At 35.0% G+C, this 22832-nt stretch overlaps 4 protein-coding genes across 4 annotated transcripts; 3 read left to right on the forward strand and 1 right to left on the reverse strand.

The window, feature by feature from the left end:
- Positions 1-61: 61 nt before the first annotated feature.
- ACO1O0_006093 (Catenin-beta-like protein) lies at positions 62-1956 on the reverse strand (the record flags this gene model as incomplete). The annotated part of the gene is made up of 3 exons (XM_083195489.1): positions 62-1746; positions 1824-1872; positions 1930-1956. The coding sequence occupies 3 exons, from the start codon at positions 1954-1956 to the stop codon at positions 62-64; spliced, it is 1761 nt and encodes a 586-aa protein (XP_083048505.1).
- A 2685-nt stretch (positions 1957-4641) lies between these two features.
- On the forward strand, positions 4642-6790 carry ACO1O0_006094 (uncharacterized protein; the record flags this gene model as incomplete). The annotated part of the gene is made up of 3 exons (XM_083195490.1): positions 4642-5041; positions 5888-6538; positions 6603-6790. The coding sequence occupies 3 exons, from the start codon at positions 4642-4644 to the stop codon at positions 6788-6790; spliced, it is 1239 nt and encodes a 412-aa protein (XP_083048506.1).
- A 712-nt stretch (positions 6791-7502) lies between these two features.
- GUF1 (elongation factor 4) lies at positions 7503-9766 on the forward strand (the record flags this gene model as incomplete). Its single annotated transcript, XM_083195491.1, has 5 exons — positions 7503-7814; positions 7871-8970; positions 9024-9206; positions 9285-9472; positions 9555-9766. The coding sequence occupies 5 exons, from the start codon at positions 7503-7505 to the stop codon at positions 9764-9766; spliced, it is 1995 nt and encodes a 664-aa protein (XP_083048507.1).
- Positions 9767-11612: 1846 nt separating this feature from the next.
- Positions 11613-12071, forward strand: ACO1O0_006096 (Protoglobin-domain-containing protein; the record flags this gene model as incomplete). The annotated part of the gene is made up of 2 exons (XM_083195492.1): positions 11613-11715; positions 11806-12071. The coding sequence occupies 2 exons, from the start codon at positions 11613-11615 to the stop codon at positions 12069-12071; spliced, it is 369 nt and encodes a 122-aa protein (XP_083048508.1).
- Positions 12072-22832: the final 10761 nt, after the last annotated feature.

A 22832-nucleotide genomic window follows, 5' to 3' on the forward strand; every position in this document is an offset into this window, starting at 1 on the left:
ATCAGATGATAATACTGTTGCAAGGGCCCCCTCCTTCGGGCTTGCAGGCCAACACTTTTCTTTATTGCAGAAACTCTACCAGAGTACCTAACATATCCTTTGTATCCCGACCGTCCTCCTCACTGGTATCAATCCCCTCCATCTGGTCCAACAGTGTCGCCTTGATAACCGAAAGGGTCTCGTCGCGCTCTGCAAGAAGTTGCTTTATCTTGCGCCTTGAGCCTCCATCCTCCGCTACGAGCCATGCTAAGATGACGTCAATGGTTTGGAGCGTGAAGAGTCCTGCGTCGAGCCGTCTTGATAGCCATCTCATCTCTAATACCTCTGCGTCGTCTTGGGAAGCTTCTCGTCGCTCTCCTTCGTTCTCTTGCTCAGCCCGCTTTACCTGAGCACCGTAGTCGCGGCGGAGCTTCATCAGCTTCGTGACCTTGCTGTAGTCCTTCTCGACAAACTTGGCGAGTGTGCGGATTCTTTCTGCCGAGTTGGCGGGTAAGACTCGCAGCATCGAGGCAAATATGGCTATTAGATGGCTCAATAAACGGTGGTCTTGCGTCTTGGCAAATAATGTGAAAGTTGTTTTGAGACCACCCGCCTCGACAACCTTTTGACACACATCCCCAGCTGTTTGGCCAGCCGTGGCATGATCCAGGAGGCGGAGGGCAGGTCCCTTGCTCATTTTGCCCTCTTTAAGCATGAGCAAGCATAGCTCTACACCTTCCGCTTCGACGAATTTGGCCTTGCCTTCCATTTCATCAACCAGACAGGTCAAGGCTTCAAAGAGGTTTTGCATGTACTCCTCTTCCTCACCACTTTTGTCAGGATCCCGCCTCCGATATGGTGAGACGAGCTGCAGCATCGTATCAATGCCGCCCATATCAATGACACCTCGGCGGGCCTCTGGGGAAGATTGCGCTAGGATGGCAAGAATTTCCGCAGCATACTGTTTATTCTGCGTGACGGTAGGCTCGCTCTGTTGTATGCGATCAAGCAGCCACCGGAGTAGGCCTGGACTTTGATTGATACGTGCGGCCGCAGTGGTGCGAGAGCAGAGGTTCTCTACAACACCAAGTGCATAGTATACCCCGTTTCTGTCCGACTCATCGCGTTCGTCGAGACGCGAGAAATTAGAGATGAGGAGGCCGAGTAGATCCGCATCAATAAGCGCGTCGACAAGCGCGTTCCACTGGGCATCCTCGGCATCTACATCCTCGTCCGTCAGCTCGCCAATGATCTCTATGGCATCGATTGCGATGTCCGTATTCTCGTGCGCCAGCAGCCCTACCAAGCTGACTGCACACCCCAGTCGTACAAATTCTTCGTACAGCTCGGGGTGTTCGGACAAGACAGACAATGCTTTGATATCTGAGTCGAGGTCGGCTTCGCTTCCAATGAACTTTTGTGGTTCAGACTCAAACTTGGCACGTAATTCGGCGTTCTTCGTGATGCGCTTCTCGAAGTTGAGCGCGGTTTTGCGCAACCAGGTGACGTCCAGCTTGTCCTCAACCTTGCTGCCATCGGCTCCTTCCACGAAGTCAAGAATCTCTGACTCCTGCTTACTTATTCCGCCTCCAAAAAAACGCCCCTCTTCGTCATCCCCATCGTCGGGTGGCATCTCGGGCCCAAAGTCTTGGTCGTCGCCATCTTCTGGTGGGGGTGCCGGCCCAGCCTCGATATTATCGTCGTCGTCAACACGCGCATGACGAGTTGCGCCTTTCCCAGTCAGTTTCGCCGACTTGTAGATCTCGTCTAGAGAGATACGAACGGTCAGTCGAATGCCCCCCCCCCCCCCCCAAAAAAAAACAATTGTAGCATTTATCACGAACTTGGATCTTTGACTGCGTTGAGCTTCCGTTTGCTTGGGATACCAGATTTCTTCATTGAAGATCAGCAGATAAATAACCCATGTGTTGAAGTATAATAATAACTTACCTTGAAGATTTCGTCGACACTTGCCATAGTTTTTGGACAAGAATAACAATTGGTGAATTAAATGTACTGCGGCAAATGAACAAAGTGATCTGGTCGACAAGGCAGAAGATTGCACGAAAGCCCCAGGCCAGAGACTCGCAGAGTTGGCAATGTCCGTCACGCCCACATCCAATGGAAGCTCTCTACCTAGGTATTAGGTACTTAACTTCCAGGTTGACGTCGTGCACCACCCACCAGTGTGCACAGACCATGTGAGCCCCAGCGGATAAGGTACAATGAAAGCTTCTGGGTCTTGGGGTATCAAAACATTCCAGACATTCAGATAAAAGGCACCAGTGATTGCAAGTAAGGGTCAAGCTGAGACGGTTGGAATCATTTTTGTCAGCTCCGTATCTCTACAGCTTCTACAGGTACAATTGCGAAATAGGCACGGACTAGATGAGCCCATCAGGTATCCCGGCACTCGTCGACGCTGCCCTGTCCGCCAGGCACCAACCCCTGGGCATCCACCAATGGAAAGACAACCCAGTTGGCTACAACGACCCGCTCCTCCTCCTCCCGCCTCCTGAGAGTCTTGATACCAATGACCATGCGAATTGCGCTTCCAGCTGCTCGAGGGCGGTTTGACCGTCTACGCGCTTCAGTTCGCTTCTAGACTTAGATACACTCTCAAGGTCTTCGACACGGCTAGTTATCTGCCCAACGCACCTACATTTCCTCCATATTTCTCTCTTCGCCGTGGTCGTCCGCGATAATACCCCTAGTGGCATACGGATCCATGGACATCCCTTGCACCCGCATCTCGCTCACCACAAACCTCGCGCTCTCGCGGGGAAAATAGGGGCGGTACCTGCGGTATCCAGAAGTTGATACTGTCCAAGAGTTTAAGCTTCCCGAAATTGATTTGACGACGCCAGAACGCAGCCATCAATGACGGCACACATAACATCATCCTTATAATGCAGGCGTCCGGGACGCCCTTCAACGACCCTGTCGACCGTTCATACTTCACACACAAAGCCATTGGCAACTCGCCCAGGCCGGGTCCGACGCCCTCGCCATCGCAATTCCCGGCACCTGAGCCCAAAGCCACTCGGTCTCGTTTACCGCGAACCTCGTCGTTACTGCCACCGCCGCGTTTCGTGTCTCCTCCGAATCAGACGTTGGCGCCATCGCTTCAAAGTGGCCCCTCTGCCAGCGCACTTCCCAATCAAATCGACAACATCGGTTCAACGATTGACCCCGCTGAATCACCCCCAACCCCAGTGACGACCAATACTTCGGTGGTGAATCGTTGGTCTACGTCTACTGGGTCAAGCCGTAGCAACTCGATACCGCGGACAGCTGCTCCGCGCTTAAATCGCCGAACCAGCAGCATCGACACAACTTTTCTCTTAACCACCTCGCCTCCCTCCTCGAAGAGACGGTCACGGAAACTTCAAAAGAGCCGTCGGCCGAGCGATTATTCTGACCTAGCATCATATACTACAACCAATAGCTCGCCGTTAGCACCCAGAGTAGATCCTCGACCGGTCCTTGCACTTCCTACCTTCGGCACCCTTTCGTCTCTAGCGCAAGACTATTCTATAGCACTCGACCATCAGCAGGCCGCCCAGAAGTCGTCCCATTCTTTGTCTCAAAGCCTCGCCGACACAGATACGACTGAATCACCGCAGTGTCCTTTGGGAACTGCCATTTCGGATATGATGCCCTACGATGAGCAAGGACAGGAGACCTACGGTTCCCCGGGACATGCTAGAAACCGGCCAGGCAAGGGCAGTTCCGATTCAGCCAAGAGTCGGCCCCACAAGCCATCCCAAAAGGCAACGCTTTCTAGAGCACTACAGAAAGCCAACACGGCTGTTCAACTCGATAACCATCAAGACATTGCCGGAGCTCGACAGGCTTATGGAGAGGCATGCGACCTCCTCCAGCAGGTTCTCCAAAGGACTTCCGACCAGGAGGATAAGCGGAAACTTGAGGCTATTGTAAGCATTCTACCTCCCAGCTTCATCCCCGCTATATGGGGATTGGGAGCGCCGGAAACCAGTGAGCCGAGCCCAGAGCTAACAGCATCAGCAACGCACATATACCAGCCGCATTGAAGAACTAGACCAGATGTTGTCATGGCGGGTTGGGGAATCCAAGGCTCTGCCGGCCTTTCCTGACGAAGAGGACTACCGTCGAGAAACTGTCTACCGCCATGAGTACGAGAAGGAAGATTATTCCTCAAATATAGAGACCACGACGGCGCACACGGTAATCGGTGAAAATAACCACCGCCCCCAACCCTCAGCCACCGATACCAGCCCACAGTCATGGCGCCATGACCATCGAGTCCAGAGGGGAAACCTCCAGGATCATTCACAGCCTTCTCTACCCTTACAACCCCCCGAACCTGGTTTCTTGCAGTCATCATTTTCCCGGTCACCTGTTCGCTCGCGATTTCCCGAGAGCCCACTGCAGACTCCTGAGGACTCAGATCGTACCCTTGCCCATGTCTCCTTGACCGCACAGCACCCACCATCTACGACCTATCATGGAGACAATCCAGACGGTCCCACTCCAGCCGACTTTTACGCCTCAGCTGATTATCATGATGATTCCCCGGAGGTCCTTCACCTGAGGGAGGAGAGCCAGAATTCTTGGTTAGATCCCATAGATGAGTCTGGTGGTTCGACCGCCTCCTCAGTACATTCAAGAACATCATCTATGGGTTACCGAAGACGTCATATTCGATCACGGAGTGGCGACACTGAGGCAGAATTTGACACTGCCCTGGATGCTGCTATTGAAGCCGCTTATGATGATGGATACGAGCCTGTGGAGGCGGAAGATCTCAGACAAGTAGATTCCGGTGAGGAAATTGTGGCGAACGCGTTGCGCAAAGTCGAGCTGGCTCGGCAGCGGGTAAGACAGGCTGAGAGAGAGGCATATGAGATGGCAACTGAACAGGAAAGAGAACGCTTCCAACTGCAGCCACAGCGTAATTATGCAAAGCAGCAGAACATGTCGCTCAACACGGAGGATTTCTTTGACGACAACTCCTCTGAGGAAGAAGAACGAATGCTGGAGCAAATGACCCGCGACTACGCTGTGCACGACTTTCAAGGTCGGAGGGAACAGCAGAATCAGTCCTCCGTACCACGAGAATCTGATTCGAGCGGGTTCACATCGCGCACTTGGCAAAGTTCGATCGGCTCGAATCCCCCGGGGACTGGTACAACATCTCTCTCTACTGTCACGGAGTCCGCCACTGTTCCCAGTATGCCTCTAGTGCCCCCTCCAGCAGCGCCCCCCCCGTCCCAAGCACTTCCAGACATACCACCACCACCCCCACCTTCTTCAGCAAAAACCGTACGCAGTCGACGCCTATCGGGGCAAAAACACAAGCAGCTGAAGATAGAGACCACAAAGCTTAGCCCTCCACTGCCAGCAGAGGGAGGTGACCTTCCCCGGCCTGAGTCGAGACCATTAGTCGAAGAAGATGACATGGCGCCAGTCCAAGACCAGATCAAGGATTCCGTGGCCCATCCTCCACCAAGTTCTCCCGCACCCGATGCCAGCCCAGTTGATACAAGACCTCTCAGTTCACCATTCGGGCATCGACCACCACCTGAAGGTGAGGATAATACTGGGGGGCGCTCCGCCTCGCCTTCGATGAGCAAACTAAAGAAGAATTTCTCTTCTTCGAGCTTGAGAAGTCTCAAAAGCCGAAACATGTCGATCTCGCATCTTGAAGAGGGTGAGGACATGTCGCCTGGGACACCGTCAAGTTCGCAATGGGGCAGTTCACGGGCACCTGCGGTTCCTGCGATGCCCACGGCGGTCGCCGCTAACCTACGAGACAAAGTGGAGACATCCATAGGGGGTATGCACTTGTTAGACGATGCCTTTCACTCAGCAAGCACCCCTGGTGAACCGGACCAGTCCTTCCCTAACGCCCCCGTCCCACTAGAGCCATGCCCAACGGACTTCATGCTGCGGCCCTTTTGGTTCATGCGTTGTCTGTATCAGACCCTCGTCCATCCCCGCGGTGGCTATCTTAGTCCAAAGTTATTTGTGCCACGGGATGCCTGGCGGGTCAAGGGAGTTAAGCTGAAGAACGTGGAAGACAAGATTGCAAATTGCGACTTTCTCACAGCGGCGCTGCTCAAATTGTCTCGAGTAGATACATGCGACGCCGACGCAATGCTCGAGGAGATGCAGTCAATGGAAGGCGTCCTAGAACAGACACAGATATCCCTCAGTCGGAAGCTTGGGAACGAAGTCGGGGTCCAGAGTACCAGCAACCTCTTTAAGGATGCCTCCGCTGGGACCGACGGGGACACATCCTCTTCGTTGCCCCGGACAGCCAGTGTATCGAACAAGGCTAGCTTCTCCTGGCGACGCCTGCGGTCCAAGAACTCGGCCGCTACTTTGGCCCCTCAAGGCCGCGGGGGCGCCACTGATCCAACGAAAGACACACAGGGCCTCACAACGCTTCCCATGACGACCCAGCCAACAAGCAAGCCTGCTAAGCGCGACATTAGCCAAGTTCAATTCACGGGGCCTAATGCGAACTATATGGGCTCCCTTGCTCGATTGTTCGATGCGGCCCAGGTAATCGGTAAGCAGTTTAACTCGGAGTTGGCAGCACATTGGGACGACCATGAGCTAATGAGGAGCGACAGACCAAATTGCTCGACAAGTCGAAGATCCTGGATTGCGGCACGCAGATAAAACCCAGGTGGGGCTTGAACTATGCACGCGGCACGCGGCCGAATTTTTTGGGTTCTACATATGCCGCTTCGTTCTCACGGATCTAGGTATGCTCATGGACAAATTTATCAAGCGAGGGAGCGAGTGGGCTTTGGTTTGAGGACGAGGGTCGGAAGAGAAGTGTGATGTGTCGCCGGCAAATGCAGCTCGGGGCACTCAATATGGATGGAATATGGCTTGTGGTAAGAGCACGGGAAACAGGAACGGGACGGGCAGAATCATAGTCCCCCGCTTAGGGACGGGGGAAGACCCGGGAAAGGAAACTAGAGCGTTGACGGCGCGTGGCAACTCCGCGCATATTGTTTCAATAGATACCCTTGCGCTATAAAGATGTTATATTCATACTACTAGTAGTCATATGGAGTCAAGGACGAATTGCAATGATACCTAGGTAGCCATTCGAAGGTGGCCAAGGTAAGTAGCTATGGAGCCCCTGAGAAAAGATGTTGGTTATTAACGGCCCCACTAACGTTGATGCGCAGGCATGTAATGTTGGCCGGACGATGTGCCAATTGTACGATATGCATACGTAGAGTACGAGTACAGGGAAACCAGCGCGCCGGGGATTTTGTCGGTATTTCGCAGTTCGGGTTCTAGGTGGGTCTCGGGCCGGACCGAACAAGGAGTCGCGTCCCCGGCATCAAATGATCCTCCGGAGGAAAAAAATGATCTGGAACAATCGATAAAGCCATCCAACAACAAACCGAAGCCGGTATACCACGATCCTCCGCTGCTTGCGCCCAGGGCTTCATTCATTGCTCATGTTCATCGTTCGCGTTTGAGTCGCCAATGCCCAACTCTCCGACACCTCGATGAGCCTGGCCCAGAGCGTCGGACGAGCGTGGACTCGATCAAGATGGGCCGCGCCACCGAGAACCATTACCCGCGAACGCTGGTTGCCCTTGGTCCCCTTCCTAGTCTTCTCCTCTCCTCCATTTCGATGTGCCTTCGCTTCGAAACCGACGCCCGCTGAGCTCGAGTCCCGCATCGCCGCGATCCCAATCGAGCGATACCGCAACTTCTGCATCGTAGCCCACATCGACCACGGCAAGAGCACACTAAGTGACAGGCTCCTAGAGCGCACGGGGACCATCTCGGCCAGCGATGCCAACAAGCAGATTCTTGTAGGTCGCGTGGACGTCTCCAGGCATTACGGGGGACAGGGCTGAGGCCGCAGCAGGACAAGCTCGACGTCGAGCGCGAGCGTGGCATTACCGTCAAGGCTCAGACGTGTACAATGCTATACAACTATCATGGCGACGACTATCTCATCCACCTTGTCGACACTCCGGGCCATGTCGATTTTCGCGCAGAAGTAACTCGCTCCTACGCCAGCTGCGGCGGTGCGTTGCTCCTGGTGGACGCCAGCCAGGGAATACAGGCCCAGACAGTCTCGAACTTCCACCTAGCATTTGCCCAGGACCTTGCCCTCGTCCCCGTCATTAACAAAATTGATATGGCCTCAGCGGATGTCCCTCGCGTTTTGGAGCAGATGCAGACAACCTTCGAGCTCCACCCCGACGATGCCGTCCTCGTCAGCGCCAAGACGGGCAAGGGCGTTGACAACATCCTGCCGGCTGTTATCGAGCACATACCGCATCCCGTAGGAAATGAGAAGAAGCCTCTCAAAATGCTTCTGGTGGACTCATGGTATGACAATTTCCGTGGGGTGGTCTTGCTTGTGAGAGTGTTCGATGGCACCATTAGGGCGGGAGACAATGTCATCTCGCTGGGAACGGGAATGAAGTACACGGTTGGCCAGGTCGGTATCCAGTATCCCGACGCAACTCCACAGAGCGTCTTGCGCGCTGGCCAAGTCGGCTACGTCTTCTTCAACCCAGGCATGAAGAAGATTCAAGATGCCAAGCTGGGCGATACCTTTACCACTATTCAAAATGAGGGCGCGGTCGAGCCCTACCCTGGCTTTGAAGAGCCAAAACCCATGGTCTTTGTGGCCGCCTTCCCCACGGATCAGAGCGACTACACCAAGGTTGCAGACAGCATCGGCCAACTCGTCCTCAACGATCGCAGCGTGACCCTTCAGCAAGCCTTCTCCGAGGCTCTTGGTTCCGGTTGGAGGCTAGGATTCTTGGGAAGCCTCCACTGCTCCGTCTTTCAGGACCGCCTCAAGCAGGAGCACGGCGGCGACGTTATCATCACCGAGCCTACCGTCCCTACCAAGATTATCTGGGCGGATGGCTCCGAGGAAATTGTGCAGAACCCAGCACAATTTCCAGACGCAACTGATCAGCGTATTCGTTCCGCTCAGATATTCGAACCGTAGGCTGCCTTTCCTGTCATTATCAACCCATCTCTCTAATGTTTCTAAATAGGTTCGTCAGGGCAACTATAACAATGCCCGGTGAATACCTCGGCCGGGTCATGGAGTTGTGTGAAGCCAACCGGGGAGAGCAAATAAGTCTAGACTTCTTCCACACTACGCAGGTAATCCTAGTTTATGACCTACCAGCGGCGCAGTTGGTCGATGACTTCTTCGGGAAACTCAAAGGCGCTACGTAGGTTTACCCAATGACCGCTTAGCGAATGTTGGCAGACCCTACAGAGCGGGACGAAGCTAACAAGGCGCCCAATAGCAAAGGTTATGCAACTCTTGATTACGAGGAGGGAGGATGGCGCCAAAGCAAGCTTGTCAAGCTTCAACTCCTGGTGAACAAGCAACCTGTAGACGCTATCTGCCGTGTGGTGCACGCATCTCAGGTCGACCGACTGGGACGCCAATGGGTGAGCAAGTTCAAGGAACATGTTGAGCGGCAGATGTTTGGTAAGTTCTCCCCGCTGACCGCATTACGCGGTCACACCGCGCCAACATGGCCCGTCCAAGGCAAACACTCACGTGCAGTCAGAGATTATCATCCAGGCTGCCACGGGAAATCGCATTGTCGCCCGAGAAACCATCAAGGCGTTCCGGAAAGACGTGCTTGCCAAACTACACGCAGCTGATATAACGAGACGCCGCAAGCTATTGGAGAAGCAGAAGGAGGGCAGGAAGAGGCTGAGATCTGTTGGCAACGTCGTAATCGACCAGGCTGCCTTCCAGAAGTTTTTGACCAAGTAGCATGCTTTTATTCGATTGGTTTTGCTAGGCGTCAGGGGCGGCATAAAGGTCTATGGAACCAATGTAACATTATGAGCAAGGCCACGTCGCCATGCCAGAGCGGACCAGGAACATTTAGAGAAGTGGTGTATAGATCTCCATATTACCATATATCTATCTTCTAGGTATCGACCCTCTATGGTTGCCCAGGACGGATAGCATCTGGTTCCTCCTCAGGCAGATCAGATCCCAACTCAACAGAATCGGTCCAGGATAGTCCCAGGCCACCCGGCAGCGTGCTTTCGTCCTGTTCTAAACTAGACCCATCCCCTGCCGTTTCTTTAAAGTCGAAGATACGGTAGTCAGCGTTAGTCCACCAATATCCCGCAACACCAAGTCGCAGAAATCCCGCGTGAGAGACAACCAGCACGAGCTTCTCAGGCCGGCGACTCAGCTCCTCAATGCAACGCTTACCCCTAGCAAGAATGGCTGGGCGTGTGTAAGCGTAGTGCTTCCCTGCCGATGTCGTCTTGTCCGGCCACACTGGGTCGACAGCGTCTAAGTCAATCCTTGGAAACTCAAGCTTCAGGCCAGCAACAGGGCTGCCCGTGTCACATGGCTTGTCAGAGTTCTCTATCGGAACTCGTTTCAGTGGGGCCGAGCACACCGGGGAGATCTGGAGGCAAGGCGGAGTGACGAACCTTGCCAGTTGGCATCTGCGACAACCTTGACCCCCTTTTTTGTCAGCCAGCTGGTGGCAAGCTGGGCTGTCTGTAGTGTGCGGCGCATGGGACTGGCAATGATTGCGATTTCAGTCGGTTTCAGTGATAAGTCATCGAAACGATCCCGCAAGCTCTGCTCAAGAGCCTTGCACTGCTCGACACCAAGGTCCGACAAGAACGGGTCTTGGATTGTATAGTCTTGTGGGGAAATGGTCAGCATTTGTCTGGGACCGTACTGTGATGGGTACTTATTGTTGACATTGTGGAGCGCTTGGGCGTGCCTGATGAGCACGACTCGAGGTGCCATCTTATTGTCCTGTCCGTTCCTGATCTAATGTTTCAGAGCGACAGTTGCGTCACTTTTCAGGAACACCGTATATCGCAGGTCTGTACGTTGTGTGAGGGAGCTCGAAAACAATGGGCTAGGTGATTCCGTGGAGCTACACTTGATGAGCTATAGTCGTATAGTTGAGATTATTAAGGGACTGTGGTCATTGGTTGCTACGCCGGCATCGGCTGGTGTGGGGAGGCAAACCAGGGGAACATTCGGGCCTCTTGTAGTAGACAGACCATCGCGGCCCGTTCTAATCCCTTCTAATGTGAAGCAGGCCACACAGAGACGGCCACTCGCGTTAGATGACGGTATTCACGAGTCGGATCGTGTTTTCTGCATGCTAGGAACTCCGAGTTGGTTCATGAAACTTGCCCAGCCTACCCCAGACCAGCAACCTAGCCATGCTAGAGTTACCACTGTTCTCTCCACCTTGGGGACCCGCCCTTGCCCAGACCACCAGGCTACCTGGCAGCTGACTCCGAGTGGATGCGAGGAGTCCCGGGAGCGCCCGGAGGCCAGAGCCGCAACACGCCGTTGTTATAATGGGCCCTCCGGCCCGATCCGCAAGGGATCCTGGAAATGACCAAACATCAGACCACCCATCAGGCGACATGATGGCATTGCCAATATGCACGCTCAGCATGGCCGTTCCTGCTCTCTGCGATGGACTGATTCCCACCTCCCCAGATTCTTAAATACCAGTGATGTCCCCCATTTGGGCCTTCACCACAATATCTTTATTAAAACCGTCTCGAACCAACCACAGCCAAACTTGAGTCCATCCACCGAACATACCTAGCCGCGTTGCGACATGGCAGACTCACGGCTCTTCATCCGGGTGGACCGCAAGGACCTCTATACGGATCTCGAGGCTCGCATTCGCTACCTCCACAGCTTTCTAGACTTCAGCAGCAGTTCGTACCCTCCCCCCCCCTTTTTTTTCTCCCCCTTTTAAACTACCTAGACACCAAATGGACGGCTCACAATACAGATAGGAGATATAGAAGCCCTCGTCACTGGTGCCAAATATATTAAAGCTCTCATCCCCGCCGTTGTGAACATCGTCTACAAAAAGCTGTTGCAGTATGACATAACAGCTCGCGCCTTCACCACTCGTTCAACAAGCTTCGAGGGTCCCATGGATGAAAGTCCCAAAGAGGATAGTCCCCAGATCCTGCACCGCAAGATGTTCCTCCGCGCATACCTAGCCAAGCTGTGCTCAGACCCTAGCAAGATGGAGTTCTGGGAATACCTAGATAAAGTCGGGTAAGTGGGGTCGTATAAACTACGCGGTCGGGGGATTTTTCGCATCTAACTTGAGCCTACCAATAGGATGATGCACGTTGGCCTTGGCCGGGCACACCCGCTCCATGTCGAGTACATACATCTCGGGGCCTGTCTAGCCTTCATACAAGATATTTTGATGGAAGCCATCCTCTCTCACCCACGGCTTCCCATGCCCCGGAAACTGGCACTCGTAAAGGCCATCAGCAAAGTCATATGGATACAAAATGATCTGATGGCCAAATGGCATATTCATGACGGAGATGAGTTTAAAGATCCCGATAAGGAAGTGATGATCGAGAACGAGGGCTTTCTGCATGGTAGGAGTATATTGGGCGAGGAGGATAAGATCGACGGAGCTGAGATCGGCAAAGAATCGCCGTCAACTGGTATAAACCAGGAGACAGGAACTTGTCCATTTCAGACAATATCGATGGGGAATATAGCGCAACCTAAGTAATAAATAAGCTAGTTCTTTTAGCTTTATTTTATATTTTAATATTAAATATTAATAATACTATAAATGATAATCTCTTATGAATAGGATTATAATAGTATATTATTAATTAACTAATATAATATTTCTTTTATAATTAATTATTAATATAATATCTAATATAGCTTTAAATATATATCTATATTTATTTAAGTATTATCAATAGCTTAATAAAATATACTATAATTATTTAGAAATACCCGTTAGTGATTATACTATATAACTTATATATCTAATTTTTAAAAAATAGTTTAATAATAATATATCTTATTTGTTTAATAAACTAGTTTTATTATAAAAGTTATATTATATATTAATCTTTATATTTAAAAAAATAAATATATATATAATAATTAAACTTAAATATTTAAGGCTTTATTAGGATTTAAATACCTATAATATAATATAATATATTTTATAAATTTAATATTATTTATATATATTTATACAGTGATTAAAGCCTATATAATACTAGTATATTTTCTATTAACTTAATAAAATATAATATAACAAATCATCTTAATATTTAAATCCCTTTATAATTAAATCTAAATAAAATAATTATATTATATTTATAGGATATTATTATAATAAATAGAGATATAAGACCTAATATTAGGAATAAACCGAATTTTTCTATATAATAGTATATTATTACATTCTTACTATTTACTAATATAACTATTATCGATTTATAAAGAGTTTTTTAGTAGTATATAATAAAAAGACTTAAATACTTATATTTTTATTAGATTTAATAATAATTTTTTTATTAAATAAATAAGCTTATAAGTTATTAAGAAATTATCTTATAATAGTTATATTAACAATATATATATATATATATATATATATTACTTATTTCTAAGTATATTTAATACAATATAATAATATATATATATACATATCATACGTAAGCTATTATCTAATATAGCTGATAAGATATATCATTAGTCTATCTTAAGTAGGAAGATTTTATTAAAATATATAATATAAACTATTAATATTTAATATATATAATATTATATAATATTTTTAACTTAAATTTAATCTTAAATATATTATATATTAATATTAATAAATCGCTATATATTTTACAATTATAAACATTAATATGAACTTTTCTAATTACATTTTAAAAGGTAAAATATTTATACTTTAGATTTATATAATAGTATCTAATATAAATTATTTATTAATATACTAATATATAATTTTAAATATATTCTAAGATATTAAATTAATTTATAAGGTAACTTCCTTATAATTTAACCTTAAATATATTATTTATATATTATTAAAATTATTTTACATAAATATATAAAACATAAAGTAATTACAATATAATAATTATAGAATTAATACTCTTATTACTTAATAGAAGATCATAGAGTTATATATACTTTATTTTTAGTATATTATAACGTATATTATTCCCTATATATTATTAATATTATAACTATAATAACCCCATTTATATAATATACTTATTATAGATTAGTAATACAAATTTATACTAAATAATATAATTTAGAAAGATACCTAATATTAGAGATAAAATTATATTAAATTAATTATATATTTAATACCTATATATTATATTTATAAGCATATATATAGGCTTATACGGCTTATTAAATAACCTCTAATTATTTAATATAATTATAATAGATTAATTCTTATTAGTATCTTATTTAGTTATCTAACCTAACTTTATATATTACTATATATTATATAATATATAGGTATTTTCTTATATAATTATAAGAGAAATATTATTATATAAAATGATTTTTTATTAAATTATCTTAAGTTTAATCTTTTATATAATTTAAATTATAATAAATATAAATATTATTAGATTAAAGTATAATAATAAATTCTTATTAAATAATTTATTCTTAACCTTCTCTTATAAGATATAATATAAAGTCTACTAATAATTATTTAAAAATAATATATTATAGTATTAAGAAATATTAGATCTTATTTATTATAAGTTTTCTTAAAACTATATAGATTAATATATTAACTATTTTATTATATAGAAAGTTTTATTCTAAAACTAATAAATATTATTAATATAATAACCTTAAGTTATTATTACTTTATATAGTTTTAATATAAATATTAATAATAGATTATATGATAAATTAGCTTATAATTAAATAAATATAAAATAATAAAGCTAATAAATAATATCTTTAAAACTAAAGATTTTATTTTAATTAACCTTAGGATATTTTTATTTATAAACTATATTATTATAAACCTATCCCTTTATTTAAATATTATAAGTAATTATAAATAATATAAATAAAAAGTTATATATTATTTCTAATTCTTATTTTATTTTTATTTAAAGTTTAAATAAATATTATTTATTATATTATAGTTAGAATAATTAAGAGTTTAGGAATCTAAGTATAAAATAAGATATTTAATAAAGGTTTTAATAATATATAAAAATAAATAGCTTTAAATTTTCTTATATTTATATAGATTTAATTACTAAAATAAAAAAATAAAAACTTTTATTATATTTAAATTAAATAATTAAAATAAAGTTTATCGGTTTATTATCTTATAAGAATTATATAATTTTACTAGTTTAAGTATTAAAGTATATTACCTAAAATACTTATTTTATAAGTTTATAAGGTTTTTATATAATATTATATTAAAATATATATTAATCTTAAAAGGGTTAGCTTTATGAATTACCTAACTTCTAGTATAATATTTATATCTTAATATAATATTATCTAAATTAATTATATAGATTTTAAAGTTTAGTAGATTTAAATAATTATTATAAGGTCTTTAAGTATTTATTATATTATATTTTATATAAAGGTATAATTATTATTTAAGAAATTTAAAATAAAATCATATTTAATATATTTTAAGATATTTTTAAGTAAAAATATTATAGATTTATAGTATTATTATATAAAAAATATAAATTAGTAAAATAAGCTTATATAGATATAAATATTATTATATTATAATAAAATAAGCTATATAGTATTTATAATAGAAAGCTTAAGGTTAAAATATATTAGAAATAATTATTTAGAGTTTAATTAAAGATATATATATATATTTTAATATTATTTTATTAAAGCCTAGAATAAATTTAATTTTATTTAGGGTTAGAATATATATAAAAGGTAAAGTAGAATAATATTAGATAGATTTATATTTAAATATATTATTTATTTTACTTTATCTTATAATAAAGCTATATAATAAACCTAGAATAGACCCTTATATAAATCTTATTATATTTAATTTAAATAATTAAATAAGTAGTTATCTTATAATAAATATATAAAATAATCTATATTTACTAATATTAATATTTAAACTTTATTTTATATTTATAGATTTATTTAAATATATTATAATTTATATATATAAAATAATATTAAATTATTTAAAGTAAATGCTTTTATTATATAAATTATCTATTATCTTTAGAAAAATTAATTAAATTTAAATATTAGAAAGCCTTTTTTAAATTAAAGGGTTTTTTAAAAAAATCTTTTATAAAATAAATACTATATATTATATAGCTTAGAATAGTTTATATAAATTCTATTAATATAATATTTATTTTAAATATTTAAATAATTAACTTTATTTAGTAACTTAAAAATATTTTCTATATTATTTAAAAATTTTATATAATTTAAAATATATTATCTTTTAATTTTATTATTAGAATTAATTTATAGGAATAAAATATATTTATATTAAAACTATATATAATTTAGCCTATCTTATTATATATTTATATAATATAAAAAATTTAAAAGGTATAAATAATTAGAATTTAAATTAATTTATATATATATATATATATCTAAAACCTACTTAGATACTTTAAGTAATTAAAATAAATACCTTAATATTAATAAATATATTTTATAACTTTATATTTAAAGATCAATTTAGAGATTATAGTATTTTAATATAAAAATAAATTTTAATAATTATATAAAGGTAGATATTATTAATTAATAATATACGATAGCTTTTCTCTTTATATATATTTTATTTTAAATAATAAAAGCCTAATTTAAAATTAAAGTCTTATATTATTAATATATTATATTAATATTAAAAATATAATATAATATAATATTTATTAAATATTTATATTTTAGGTATTAAGTTATATTATTAAAGCTACTTAATACCTTTTTAAGATTTTAAAAGTATTTTAGTTATATTATAAATAAGTTAACTAAAGCTATATATAGCCTCTAATACTTGTTTATAATAAGCATCCCCCTTTTATATATAGCTATATTTAGGTAGTAAGGTCTTATTAGATGACTATAAGATATTTCTTATTATATTATATTCTTATTAGTAAGATATTACCTATAATTCTAATTCTCTTATTAACTCCCCTTAATATATATATTTCCTATTAATATTATTATTTATCTTATCTTCTTATATCTATACTTTATATATCCTTTTTATCTTTTATTAAACGTATCTTAGTAATATAAAGGCTAAATTGATTAATTAACATATTTAATAATTAAGGTATTATTATTTTTATTATATATTATTTAATTAAATCATTTATATTTAATATTTTGTCTCTATTAGTATATTATTATAACTATTGTAAATATAATGATTTAGTTATATATTATTATAAAGTTAAAGAGATAAGAGATACTAAGGCCTTTATAAGAAAGGGTTATAAGTATACTAATAAACCCGCTTTATATGCTTATAATTATAGATAGAAGTAAGATAGTATCATAAGCTTTATTTAAATACTTAGAATAGTAACGATAGCAATATAAAGGGTATTTTACTATTATTATTTAAAGGGTATCTTTCTATAAATAAAGTTATAAAATATTAATACTATTTTATTATAATAAATTTCTAAAATAGTTATTGATTTTATATTTTAGTTTTATTTTATTATTATCAAGGGTAAAAAATATTTAATAATAATTATAAAGATTAAAAGATATAATATGATAAGGTATTAATATAATATATAAGTTTTTTGTACATAGAATATAATAGTGCTTTATTATGTTAATTAGTATAGAAGATATAAGTAGTAATATACTATATAAGGTTATATACAATATTATTGATAATAATAAACTAGTATTATATATAAATATAACCTTATAATAATATAATATTAGATAAATGAAACATAAGAAATAATCCATATAGGTATTAAATAATTAATATACTTAAATATGATTAATAAAATATAGATATTAAAGGGTTAAACCTATCTTATAAATTAGGTAATTAAGTTAATACTTAAATATACCTTAAATAAAAATTAGGAGAGCTTTATTATAAGAAGAACTTTATTAAAGTAGATTTATATAAGTTTAATAAGGGCCTACATATATATATGCATATAATTAAGCTATATTTATTATGCCTAATACTTAAGAGTATATAGCCTTCAAGGTTTATATATATATAATACGCTTTAGCATTATATTATAAGACGTTATTTATTATAGTTATATCGGGTAGATATATGAGGTTATTATATATGATATAATTATACCTTATTAGCTACTTAAACTATAAAAATATATATAACCTTAATATAATAGTATTAAGAAGGGAGTGTTAGAATCGTTAAAGTACTTATAGATATTATATAATACGTATTCATCTTCCTAATATCTGATATTTATTAAAATTACTTTTATATATATATTAAGCTTTTTACTATAAATTTTATATTATTTATATCTTAAATTATTAAATAATATTAATTTAGTTTATTTATTATATTATATATATTTAATTCTAAGTAATAGTTAATAATAGCCTATAATCTAATATTTTTATTTAATAATATTATAAATACTTTTATAATCTTATATTAAATTAATCTTATTTATCTAATATTTAATTAAAATTTAATAATAATATCTTAATATAAAACTATAATTAATACTGATATAATAATAAATCTTATATAATAACTATATTAATATAATATATCTTTTAAAAATTAAATTATATAATATAAAAATATTTAAATATTATTAATTATATTATATCGGTATAAAGAGTTTACTTCTATTTTTATTAATATATAACTATATAATAGCTTAGCTAAATATATATAATCTATTAATCTAGATATATTTTTATTATAGTATAGTTTATATATTTATTATATATTATACTTTATTCTATATAGTACTAAAAAGTCATAATATTTAAGTATACTTATAAAACTAATAGTAATACTAAGATATACTTACTATTATAACTTAACCTATATAATAACTAATATATATATATATATATACTAGTTATAGTTATAAATATATAAAATAATATATTAAGCGTTATTAATTTAATACTACTAATATTTGATAGAAAGTTCTAAATATAATACTAAATATTAATAATAATAATATATATATATATATACTCTATAAGAATTTAAAAGATTATTAGTTATATATCTAACTATAAGATTCTTATAATTTATTTAAAATCTAATATATAGCCCTTATAAGATATAATATATAAATTACTAAATTATAAGACTACTAATAAAATATAAAAATATTAAATTATATAATATAAATAAACTCTAGCTTATATAGAATATTAATAATATTATATATATTTAAATAAGAACCCTATTAATATTAGACCTACTAATATATAATATATAATAATATATTAATTCTATATAATATTATCTTAGTATACTTATATTTAGATTATTTTATTCTTAAATATTCTTAAATATTATATCTTAGTTTATTATATTTTAATTATATTATAGATATTACCTATAGTATCTAATATAATATATACTTAAACTAAGATATATAAGATCTATAACTTATATAATTTATTATATACCTTTTATATATTATATTTAGATACTAATATATAATAATTTCTTTAATTAAAATATATCTTATTATACTTTAAATTATTATAAGTATTATTAATAAGATTTAAAATAATATTAATATAATAAAAAAACTTTTTTTATTAATAGATTAAAGATTTATAAACTTATAATTTAATTAATTAAATAAATAATATTATATTTATAATTATATATAAATTAAAATCTATATTTATTAAATAAATATTAATTTTAAATACTTAAATATATATTAAATTTTATATAAAGAATTTAATAATAAAAAATTATAATATAAGCTTTTATATATATTTATTATATTTAATATTATAATATTTAATAAAAATTATATATTAATATTTAATAAAATAACTATATTTTTAATTATTTAAAATTAATATTTATTTAACCTATATATATCTTTAAAGTTATATTAATTTTAATTTCTAATAATATTATTAAAAGAAAATCCTAATTTATTTTATAAAAATAAAATAATTTATTATTATTTAAAGATTTAATATATTTTTTAACTAAGTAAATAAATAAATTATATTATAGCTTTTTTATAAAATAAATTAAGATTTTCTTTTTATAATATTATTAATAATAATATAATTTTATAATATAATAATAATATAATTTTATAATATAATAATAATATAATTTTATAATATAATAATAATATAATTTTATAATATAATAATAATATAATTTTATAATATAATAATAATATAATTTTATAATATAATAATAATATAATTTTATAATATAATAATAATATAATTTTATAATATAATAATAATATAATTTTATAATATAATAATAATATAATTTTTAAAATTCTTACTTATAATTTATTTTTTTATCTTTTAATTAAATATTTAAGATTTAAATTCTTCTATAATAGATAATATATATAAGATACTAATTAAAATAATTTATATAATAATTTTTTATTTTATAAATAAAATAATATTTATAATTTATTTTTAATTTTATATAAGAAAATTAGTATTTTAATAAATATTATATAAAAATATTAATTATTATATCTTAAAGTTAATTAATATAATTTATTATTATAAAATATATTATTTAATTTAAGGTTAATATTTTCTTTCTATTTATTATCTTATAAAAAGCTTATAATAATATTATTTATAAGGTATATATTTTATTTTTTAATTATTAAAATATTTTATACCTTTTAGAATAAAAAAGGTATAATATATACTTATTATATAAATTTTTAAAAAATATATCTTTCTATTATTTTAAATATTTTATATTATTATATTATTTATATATATTCCTTTAAATAATTCTTTATTATAATATTACCTAGTATTTATAATAAATTATAAAAAAAATTTATATAGATTAATAAGATATAATAAGAATAATAAATTTATTATATTATAAGATTAAAGCTTTTTTTTAGAATAATATATATATAGGTTTATTTTATATATAATATATATAAGTATAAGCTAAATAATTAAATAGAAATTAATATTAAAGGTAATATATATTAAGAAGTTTATTTAGCTATAAATAATCTTTTTATTAAATAATATTTATAATATTAGATTTTTATTAATATCTTTTAATTCTTAATTATTTATATTTATAAAGTATTTTTAATTAATTAAATATTTAATTAAATTAATACTCCTTATATATTTTATTTTAATCTTTAGATATTTTTTATTATCCTTTTATTTATTAATAAGTTTTATAATTTATATATACGTTTTTAATAAATAAATAAGAATTATATTTTAATATTATTATATATAAATTATATAAATCTTTTACTTATTTTTATAAGAATTTAATTTTTTAAATTATATAATATAAAAATTATAATATTTTTTTAATCTATATATTTATTTATATTATTAGATATAATTAAAATATTAAAAAAGTTATTCTAAATATATATAAATTATAATTATTTAATTATTAAATTATTAAAAGTTTAATATTAATATTTTATTTAAATATTAAATCTTTTATATAAAATTTAAATTTATATATTAAATACTATAAGTCTTTTTTTATAATAATAATAATATTATTATTATATTAGACTATAATCTTAACTTAGATATCTATATAGAAAGGATTTATAAGCGTTTAATATAAGATATAATATAATAACCTAAAAGGCTATATACCTTATTTCTATATAGGCTTCTTATTAAACTTAATATATCTTAAATCTTTATAAAATAACCTATATAAAAGCTATAGACCTACTTTTCTATTTTATACTATCTTATTATATATATAATTATATAAATTATCTTAAATCTCCTATTATTTACTTAAAAGAATAAGGTTTAAAGTTAAGTACTAAAAATAATTAATATTTATTAGCGATTCCTTTAAGAAATACTAATATTAAAAAATCTATTATTATATAATAAATATAAAGATTATATAGATTTTCTTTATCTTAATATAAGCTATATAATATATAATATATATTATATAGTAAAAACTATTAATTTTAAATTATATTTACTTTAAATAATAAAATATAATATTATTCTAAGAAAATTATAAGACTATCTAATAATAAGCTAATAAAATTAAAATATAATATTTATATAATTATATAATATTATAATATAGATATCTTATTAATATAAGTCTTATATAATAAAAGTTATTAACGTTTTTTTAATATTAGTATTTAGAGAATCGCTAAGAAATACTAACTATTTAGATATATTATCTTTATATATTATTTTAATTAAGTATTGGATTATTTAGAGCTTTAAGTTTTATATATTATTCGTTACTTAAAATACCTAAAAATAGAAAAGTAGGTATATAGCTTTTATATAGGCTCCTTTATAAGGGTTTGAAATATATTGATTTTAGTAGGAAACCTGCGTAGAAATAGGGTCCGCGTAGCCTTCCGGGTCACTACGTTATATAATCTTATTATAGAAAAAAAATTATACTTAGCTTTATTTATCCTTATAGTTAGTAATATATATTATATTAACTTATCTAAGAACTAGCTTATAAATATATTATTAAATAATAATAAGCTAAAATCGTAGGTTAATATAAGTATATATATTATCTTATTTTTTTAATATTGGGGTCAGCATATAAGATAACTTACCTCGATAAGCTTTTCTGTTAAGGTAAAGCAGTCTCGTTGGATATCTTCCATCGGACCCATTGAGGAGCAAGCGCGCCAGAGACCACCGAACCCTTTATCCTCCAGTATGTCGTTCATAGAGTTACCAGAGTCCATAGCTCTGGCGTAACTTCGATCTGCCGATAGGGTGCGTAGTAGTGTGTGTGCTGCCTCC

This window comes from Amphichorda felina (genome assembly GCF_050947745.1).
Source record: "Amphichorda felina strain 45539 chromosome Unknown scaffold_6, whole genome shotgun sequence".
NCBI lineage: Eukaryota > Fungi > Ascomycota > Sordariomycetes > Hypocreales > Bionectriaceae > Amphichorda > Amphichorda felina.